The 10422-nt window shown below is 39.5% G+C and overlaps 1 protein-coding gene across 2 annotated transcripts in view; it reads left to right on the top strand.

Annotated features, from left to right (window-relative positions):
* The first annotated feature begins 392 nt into the window (after window positions 1-392).
* The window catches only part of pigg (phosphatidylinositol glycan anchor biosynthesis class G (EMM blood group)), a 73606-nt gene continuing 63576 nt past the window's right edge, over window positions 393-10422 (top strand). For both annotated transcript variants that reach the window (XM_063876581.1, XM_063876582.1), the window contains exons 1-4: window positions 393-821; window positions 906-1111; window positions 8423-8632; window positions 9638-9826. In XM_063876581.1, the coding sequence (XP_063732651.1) occupies window positions 668-821; window positions 906-1111; window positions 8423-8632; window positions 9638-9826 (759 nt within the window). In that variant the 5' untranslated portion in view covers window positions 393-667. The remainder of the gene's footprint in view (window positions 822-905; window positions 1112-8422; window positions 8633-9637; window positions 9827-10422) is intronic.

Genomic DNA, 10422 nt, shown 5'->3' with positions numbered 1-10422 from the left:
GGAGAGGAGAGGAGAGGAGATGGGAAGGCAGTATGCAGCTCAAGCTCTCGTGCAAAAGGTAAATATCAATGTATTTAATGTTTAAATCAGAATGAATGTGATGATGAATAACTCGTCTGTTCACTTTTATTCCCTATTAACATTTATTTTTGTGAAGGGATGAACAAAGAGGCTAAAAAGAGGAGTTGAGTAAATGTAATGAGATGAAGAGAAGATGGAAGCGTAATTTAAAGTGAAAACATTTAATGTAAACAGAAAAATGTAGTTAATTAAATGAATTTAGCCTGTACTTACTTACTCAGTCATGATTAATCTGTTTTTTAAATAAATTGTCCTTTAAGAAAAGGCGTATCTTGTTTGATCCTACGTTATACCCGTAGTTCCATGCTATCAATGCGGAAGTGTCTATGAACGGCTACAGCGCCAACTGGTATTAGTGTTTTTATTCTTAATTTCAGCAATCAACATATATTATAAAGTCAGTTTAATAAATACCGAATTACGTGGCTTTGCAATACGTTATTTAACAGTACGTCCATCTTAAAATGGGATGTTATGGCTTTCTATCTTCTCCTATATTTGGGTAAAGTGTGTAGAACGCATCATGTTTGCTAGCTAGCATCTTTACAAACAAACCCGTCCCTTAAAGTATCCGTCAACCAGCAACATGAAAGTTCGCTCCTCCGTCTTTGCCTCGTTCATTTTAATATTTGAAGGGATTGGCATAGCCCTCTTTCTGCGGGGATTTTTCCCTGTCCCTCTCAAGTCTTCCGTGTCATCCAAGAACAAGCTGTCAGACCTGCCCGTGGAGCCGCTGACAGGTGAGCTCACACACATTCACCTGCGTGTGTGTATATGTGTGTGTCATCTGTAAAAACTCATCAACTTATTTTTTTTTATTACAGGAAGTTCTCCCAACTCATCTCGCCTCCCACAGCCCCTGTTTAAGAGGGTGGTTATAATGTTAGTGGATGCTCTGCGGGAGGACTTTGTTTTTGGACCCAATGGCCGCATGTACATGCCCTACACCCGACACCTGGTGGAGAGGGGCTCCTCACACAGCTTTGTGGCCAAGGCAAGACCCCCCACTGTCACCATGCCGAGGATCAAGGTAAGCTGTTAGTGGGACACTCGGACAGTGTTGGAAAAAGTACTCCGATCCTATACTTGAGGAAAGGTGCACATACTATGGACCTAAAATACTTAATTACAAGTAAAATTCCCATTTTACTGAAGTAAAATTACAAAGGTATTATCATTTCAATGTACGTGAAAATGTAAGTATAAGTACTCATTCTGCACAATGAGTTTGGGACAGGAACTCCCTCTACCATTTACAGTCAAGAAACATAGATGTGTACTAATCATAATAATTGTAATTCATTGTTATTAAATTCATTGAATGTACAACGGTCTTGCCAACAAGCATTCACAATGACTGACCTACATGGCTCTTACACTAAGTGTTTAGCCTACAACTGCAAAGAAAGTTATCAGGTAGAGTTTGGGAAGAGTGGACACATTGTCACATTGTCACATTGCAGTTTCATTTGAGTTATTTGTGCTGAAACACCAACACTGTGGGCAGACTGGGGACAAGTCTGTGTTTTGTTGTCAGTGCTGCTGAAGAGATTTTGCTAAGGAGGTGATTTTCTAGGAAAAAGAGCAGCTCGGTATTGTCTCTATGGCTGCTGGGCAGCGCTGAGCTGGAGAGGCATCTAATTGAAGTTGTCAGGTGGAGCAGAATATTGTCAGGGCAGAATAAAAGGCAGCATCCATGTTCCAGCAGGGGTTGGGGGGTGGGGGTGGGGACGGAAATGTGCTGACAGCAGCAAGCTGTTTTAAAGATGGAAGAAGATTGGAGGCAATACACATCCTGAAGTCAAAAACACAGTGTGGACAGATTCCTCCTCAGCGATGTCTGATAAATGTGCTCAGGCAGGTCAGCGAGGGCAGCATGTGTTGGTGGACACTGTCAAAGATAGTGGACAGGATAAGCTCTGAAAACAAGAAGAAAACTCTGCAGGAGAAACAGGATTTAAGGACAAAAACATCAGAGCAGTCTCCATTATACAATATTTTCTGAAACCTGACCCAAGATAGAATTGTACTGTGTTGGTAGCTTTATTTATTTTTTCATTTATCCTATAAAAGGACTTATAAATATAAGCAAAATGGTTTTGTATACTAAACTGATACTGATAATGTCCAATTAAAGCTTCAACTATGCTAGTTTCACTGAATATGCAGAATTTGTTTACATTTTTGGACAATTGTTTTGTCTATATAATCTCACAGCTTTTTAAAGCTAGCTTTGCCTGACCGACCTTAGAATACCCAAACATAATTAGCTCACTAACTTGTAAGAACAGCGAGACCTGTTCGCTTCAGAGAAACACTTCAAATACTCTATTTATGTTCCATCTCATGAGACAGAAAAGAAGAAAAAACCTCCAAATTAAAAAGTCGGAACAAAAGCTTTCAATAGTTTGGTGTTCTTCCCTGTAATGACTTCATTCATTTTCAGAAGTTTGCTTGAACATGCAATATATGCAGCCACATACTGTACCATTTATCAATTACATTGCTCTGTTCAACTCTTTGTTTATTGAGTTGTCAAACAATTCAATGAACTACTTATTTCTTATATATTTCATATGCTTTTGACGTGCTAATCAAGTCGAGGGAACAACGAGACAAAGTGCAGTGAGCAGCGACACACTGAGACCAGAGGGACGGAGACAGAGATAGAGAGGGGAGGGGGAGAGACGGGGGAGCGACCACACAGTGATGACTGAGGGGACGGGGGCCGACTGAGCAACAGACTTACTTGCAGGACAGCTGGTTAATACCATGTATGATGTAACAGTCGCCTCCGTTGACGCAGTACGCTTTCTCCGAGTCGTTGCAGTGCCTCGCATGACTCACACCTGAAGACGGGGTGGTGGTGGTCACTACAAGGGAAATCACAAGGTGTTGAAAATTTAAGTAGTCCTAAATATAATACCTCTGAAAAAACAGTTTGCCACATACAGTATCTTTTCAGAATTTCAAAGAGCTTAATGTGACGAATCTGACTACTTTCTGGGAAGGCTTCAGTGACTTTGGTACTACTGCACCGCTGCAGCTCACAGCTGATGGTTTGTGAGTGCAGAGAGCTGGATTCACTTGGATACTCCTTCTCTCATACACGCAACATACTTCCAACTTTCTTTTAGCTTGTAACATAAATAAATATGTACAACTAATTCACTCCAATATTCAGATTTTGCCACATATGAGTTTTGAAAATGTTGAGATTACTCTACTTCCACAGCATACTAAAGGGACCCGATTATGCTCATTTTTAGTATCGTGTGCCTTTGCTGTGACATGTCTCCATGCTTTAATGTTCAAAAAGCTCTTTATTTTTCTCATACTGCCTGTGCTGCAGCTCCACTTTTCACCCTCTTGTCTGAAACTAGAGCCCAGTCTGCTCTGATTGGTTAGCTGGACGGCTCCGTAGTGATTGGTCAAATGCTTAAAGATGTGTTTTGTAATGTCCCTTCCTGTGACTATCACGTACAATGTATTGGAGCGCTAGCCAATAGAAAGGCGAGTGTTGTGATGTCACTATGTTACGAAAGTTAACAAAGGAGTCCAATGGAGGTGTTTCAGGCAGGGGGGAGTTTGTTGGTGGGAACTTTGGGATTTTAGCTTTTGCAGACCATTAACATTCACAAAAACCTATAACACACCACAGGAAAGGGAAACCCATCAAAAGCATAATAGGGCCTCTTTAATGCATTTTGGGTAAACAAATGCTGCTAAACAAATATAATGTTACCTGCATTTTTCACATTAATTGAATTGTAAATGCGAGCACATTACATTTTAAGACACGAGTTAATAAACAGATGGAGGCAAGCTTTCTCTCTTGAACAGAATAAAATCAAGAACTAGCTGTCTGTCATGAAGCAGGTCAGTGATGATGAGGAGGAGGAGGGGGGGGGGTGATGGGATAAAGCTGATTGAGGTGGACTCGCAGGGAAACAGATGTTCCGTCATAATCCAAGGGTTTAGAGGAGATGATGGAGGGAAAAGGGGCCTTAAGGAAAAACAACTCTGGCTGTGAGCAATCTCTTAAGATTTGTAGACGGTAAGAGAGTATGAAGAGGGAAAATCGATTAGTTTTAAAATGAAATCTTTCTGATTTAGAAGCCCAGGCATGATGTAACAACATTTTGTGCTTTTACAGCAGTCAAGAAACGGGTACATTGGATTTGTGAGCTTGCTGAAAGCATGCAGGGCATACATATATAAGCAGAAGGGACCCTCAATCTCTTTTAAGGGGCAGTTAGAGTAAATTTAAGGGCACAACACCCTAATGTATAGACGCTCCTGCTTCATATACTTCTTCATATATTGACAAACAATAATACACTAGATGATTGGTTTACACTTTTTGTAGGAGGTATTTAATTTGAGGTAATGGATTAGAGCCCTTAGTAATAAAATGCCAAGATATCCATTGATTTTTCTGTTTTGGCATGTTGTCAGTACAAGAAAATCTTAAAATCCTGCCAAAAATGACTTTTCTCTTTTGGACACAACTGTTCTGGTTAACATTAGATGTCGTATCGTTCCAGTGGAGAAATGGAACAAAGTTCTTTTACTCACACATTGTACTGGATAACTTTTTTGAACATACTTGAGTATTTTTAATACTTCTACTCCACTACATTTTGGGGGCAGATGTTGAACCTTTTCCTCTATTACCTGCATTGAACACTTCAAGTTAATAGCAAATTTGTACACTTGGGAAAAAAATATCACATTCTTATGATATAATGTTGTAACAAATACCCAGTATATGTTTAAGGATTACTCAAATTGGCTCAGCTTTGACAAACATTAAAATGTGTCTTATATTATCATATTTATCTTTATAACTGAAAACATTTTTTTTAACTTTTGAGTATGTTTTGTGTATATCACTTCTGTAATTCCACTTAAAAAATGACTTATTTTAAGGGTTTTACTTGTAATGGAGATTTTTAAGACCCCAGTATTCATACTTTAAACTAAAAGGTCTGAGTACGTCTTTTACCACTGTGTTATTCTCCATCAAATGTCTAACGTTTTCCATAGTTTAGTTTGTTTAGTTGTCAAGGACTATGTACAAAAAGAACATCAATCTCAAGATTATAGCAGTTTTTAATTTCCATCTGCAGTCTCTGGGCAGGTCAACACATACAATTTAACAACAACAATAACACATATGATGTCACAACGTATTTTGTACACGCGTGCTAAAACTAATACACTTCACATAGAATTTCCATTTCCGTCACAGCATTAAGATCCTGTGACACACCAGTAGGTGGCAGTACACACCATCTGCTACTTTCTGCCCACTATCACTGCATTGCACCCAATTAACTGCTATGACACAGTCAACTAACCTAAATCATTATCCCACGGCCGTCCATTCACACACACATTAAAACTCCCTCCACTATGTCTCATAATAAAGTTACAAGCCTCATTCACATACACTGTACACTTCAGCTGATTTAGCCTGTTATACATTTCATTTACTTTAGTCCCCATAGACCTTTCTCATAATTTATTTTGGCAAATATATAAGCACACGTTGAAGAACAAAACATTAAAAAAAGCAACCAATAAAAAAAGAGAGAAAACAGTTGAGCAGAACAGAATGCCATAAAACTTCTTTACGGCACAGAAAACGTCTAATTCATTGATATCATTTAAATGACAATGGTAGGGAATTCCATTGAGGACACACAGTTTTAGTTTCTGGTTTCTTGTTAATGTACTATTTTTCATTAAAGTCCAGGCAGCAAACAGTTGTGATGCCAGAAACTCGGAAACCCTGTGGTTTTTTTTAATGGTTCCAATTTCCTTGCTTTGTCTAACCACGGCAGGAAGTGAACAGAAGTGGGTTTTTCTTCCCCCAGTCCTGTATTCACATGGGGCCAGTTGAGCCAAACTGGCACAGCAGTCAGTGGACATTACGGAGTTGCTGGATTTGGACAATGAACTCAGTTTATCATAACAGCAGCAGCAATGTGGCTGTTTGGAAAGCTAGTATCTTCCTGTGGTGGTAAACAAACAGACGACCAAGTTCATAAATGGTAAACTGTAAATGGTGGTGACTGTGGAGCTGGACCTTAATGGAAGTCTACCAATCATAGGGTCAGCGGTTCGATTCCCAGCTCCTGCAGTCCACATGTTGAAGTCTCCTTGGGCAAGATACTCCGCCCTAAATTGCTACCATAGGCTATGTCTTTGGTATTGAAGTTAGTAAGTCGCATTGCATCAAAGCGTCTGCTAAATAACATGTAATGTAATATTCAGCCAGAACTTTTATTTGATAATAAGACTGGAGTGGTAGACCTTAAAAGATTAGTTTACATTCAATTGAAAGAAATCTATTATCAAGTAGAAATGCTGTTTTTTCTGCCTCTAAAATATGAAGATTTCCTGCTTATTCTATATCAGGTTCATTATTTGGCACAAAACACTTTGGGACTTTTGAAAAACTTTTGGATGAATATTTCTCACCATATTCTGACATTTTATAGACCAAACCATTGATCTAGAAAACAATAAACACAAATGAAACAGCAGTCAAACTAAATGTGGCTTTGAGATAGGGATGAACATTACTCCCTTAATAATGAAAATAATACTTTGAGGATTATTCTAACGTTAAAGTAAGAAAACCTTACATTAAGCAGTCAGGAGTAAGTGAAAGAAAACCTAAAATGATGTTTTGCCAGGCTCGAATATTGGAAGTCACAGCATCTTCTATCTGTTGGCACCTTTACACATTTTCATATCTGTGCTAGCGAGTGTCTATAACCCCCACTGACATCGTATTTGAAATTTAAGCAGAGGTATATCACGAGCCTAGCCACATACTGGGAGCCAGGAGTTAGTATGTTGATGAGTCACTGATTCCTTCAGGCAGATTCTCAATGTTTTTTTTGTTGGCATCTTGAGAAATGTAATGCCTTTTTAATCTGTGAACTTTTGGAACGAGCTGATTGTTATCTTTGCAGAAGACATATCTCTACCAATATGCCTCCCCCCTGTGTTTAGCTCTGCATTACAGCAACATGTTCTACCAGTTTGGCTAAAAAGTGCCGAAATGCTGGTTTCATCGGACAGACTATCTGTATTATTGGCGAGGGACCTCACACAGAGTGAACAGGCAGAAAGAGAAGAAGGCTGCTTGATGCGGAACCATCCATCTCTCCCTGAAACGAGCATCTGCACTGGCAGGAGTGAAAAACAATCGCGCGGAAGGAAGTTGTAAATAATTGAGCTCAGGAACAAAGCTTTGGAGATGAGGCTTCAAATTTCAGCTCTAGTCGCTGAGAGGCTTCTCACTCTGGCGTAAAGTATGTTTATAAGTTGTCATTTCTAAGTAGGAGACACAAACCTTTCAACGTTTTGAAAGGTTTGTGTCTCCCGTAAATCAAGACCCAAATTGATGCAGCGTTTTTGTCGTCGGTGTATTGAAATGTGATCGCAAATAAAAACTTTAACTTCATTGCTGTTTTCCCCCTTGCACCTGTAAAGTACCTACATAGTTGCTGTGGTTATAGTGCTACTCCCACAGTAACCCTACAGCTCCAAAGTGTTTTGGAGGCAAACAAAAATGTCAATATATAGCAACTGATAAGAGGAATAAAATACCCAGATGTGATCTTTAAAACAGGGTTGTATAAGGACAAATGCATCAGCAATAAAACATAACTCAGTTTAAAGGAGTAATTTATAAGATGACTTTCCCAGCTCGCTTGGCAGCTCCCTCTGAAACTTGGACCCTTTTACAATAAAGGCTGGTCACCTCTGATTTTCTCCTGGATCCTTGAGGGTCCCATGAGATCTCGGGCAAATCGAAGGGGGTTCGAATAACAGCGTTTTCTGCCAGTATCTGCATACTCACGTCTGCTTCAATGCATAAAGACGAGGCCTTTGTACTCCCCCCTCGACGATGCACCAAGCTCCATCCCGACTTCCAAAACAGGCTTTGTTTTCCTTGTCAGTCAAATGGGGGCCAGTGTTGTTTTATTTCACATTCCATGATGAAATCAGTCGAAAATGTACTTCATAAATATCATCAATCTACCTGATTCAGCTTTCCATTTGTGGCAGCAAAATTGGTTTGGAGATGCGGGACGTAGTTTGCTTTCCAATGTTAGATCGACATAGTGGCCAAGCAGATTAAATGGGAATTGATTTGTTTTGTTTCTGAAGATCATAAAAAAACATATTTTAATGAACACTGCACTCCATTTCAAGCCTTAATTAGCAGGATTAATATGATGAAACTGCAAGGTTGTGTGACACCATTAAAAGATAATTATTGTTCATAGTACAATGACAGAAACATATTCCTCCCCAGGCTCTCACCACTGGCAGTATCCCAGGCTTCATTGATGTGGTAATGAACCTGAATTCTCCGGCACTGCTGGAAGACAACCTCATCTGGCAAGCCAAAACAGCGGGGAAGAAGATTGTCTTCTACGGGGATGACACCTGGGTGCGCCTCTTCCCAAAACACTTCATGGAGCACGATGGCACCACCTCCTTCTTCGTATCTGACTACACTGAGGTATGGGTCAGCCCCTCATTCATGGTAAATGTTGATGTTTTATGCTTATATGATCAAAGGACCATAAAGTACCTGGTGGCAGATGTGAACCAGGAATCCTTAGACCATACAAAATGGAAGTTAAATGTGTGAAATAATGGATTATTAGTTAGTAAAAAGAGCACAGTGCATTTTTGTATTTTAGTGTTTTACCTGCATCCAACAACTTTATTTGCACGCAATCTTAAAATCTTTTTGAACTTTTTGTTATCTAAAAATGTAAACCATTTCAAATTGAGCAACCCATAATTGGTCATTAGCGGTACTGCAGTTTTTGCTCCTTCAATTTAAAACACCCAAGATTTGCTGCTTGGTTGTAATCAAAAACATACATACCAGAGTTTGGGAATACTCGGTTGCAAGTAAACTCCTGCAATCAACATGTTACAAAAGTATTAGCATCTAAATGTACTTAAAGTAGCGACAGTAAAAGTAGTCATTGTTTGATTGGTCCATTTCAGAATAATATCTCTGATATGTTTTATAATTATTGATCATTAAAGTGTTCTCAGAGCTGGTAAAGGTGCAGCTAGTTTGAATGACTTTGTATACTGCAGGGTAGCTGCTGAATTTACTCCAGGTGAACTACAGTCTGATTTAAGGGTTGATTATATTTCACATCATTACCAAATCTGCAAAGAAACTACTACTGCATGTCTAGAAAGGACTGCATTACCTACAAAAGTTATCTGCATGAAAGAGGGGAAGCCAGATGAGAGACCAGGGAGGCTCAGAGATGAGTTCACATAAAAAGCTGCTCATCAATTCACAAATGTATTGTAATATTTGCCTGATGATAATCAGATAATTATCAGCCTCTATCGCAGCTTGGAGTAAAGCTCCCCTCAGCTTAACTTTTGTTTGCTCTAAGGGGAGATTTTGAATAATTCCAACATTAATTGGTTTTCAGTTGAAATCCTCTCCATCAGTAAATGTCTATCTTTTCTGCATCGCGTCTCAATGTAGGTTGACAACAACGTGACCCGTCACTTGGATAGCACACTGAAGAGAGACGATTGGGACATTTTGATCCTGCACTATCTGGGCCTAGACCACATCGGCCACATCAGCGGACCCCACAGCTCGCTCATCCAGCCCAAGCTCATGGAGATGGATGACATCCTGAAGAAGATTCACAGTGCCCTCATTTCAAAGGTAATTTCTTATTGTCCTAAACTCTCGTAATGCTGTTGCACCTGCATGTCCTGTTGTCGTAAAGTTTCAGTTTAAAGTTTTTTTTTACACTGTGAATTTGATGTAGAGTTTATTTTGTGGAAGATGATAAAAAGTTTGTCAATTGTAAGTGGACTGCATTTATGTTGGGCTTTTCTATTGCAAAATCATAGACATGTTGACTGTAGGGGGATAGAACCAGCAACCGTCTAATGGTGTGCTCCTATTCGGCTGCACTAATAAATACAGGGGTTTTTCTTCAAAGATATAGTATGAGGGTGCTAACGTCACCTCCGGACAAAAATTACGGCCCGCCCACTTTCCAGCAAAAATGATGCATTAGAGGGAAGCGGGAAATAATAGTTTCTTTATGTCTTAAGACAGAAAAAAGGACAGGAAATGATCTAATTCAGAGATCTCAGTTTCATTGTAAGCCTGCTGCCTGCCACTTGTCCACCGGCAGACCCAGCGGACATCCATCCCCTATTTATTCGGAGCTCTGTTAAAACAAAGCTTTCGATGCTGTGTATTGTTCTGTCTGACTCGATTTTCATCTTTTGGAGTGATTATACAGTTTT

Source organism: Eleginops maclovinus, chromosome 23 (assembly GCF_036324505.1).
Source record: "Eleginops maclovinus isolate JMC-PN-2008 ecotype Puerto Natales chromosome 23, JC_Emac_rtc_rv5, whole genome shotgun sequence".
NCBI lineage: Eukaryota > Metazoa > Chordata > Actinopteri > Perciformes > Eleginopidae > Eleginops > Eleginops maclovinus.
This window is presented reverse-complemented; position numbering and strand designations above follow the sequence as displayed.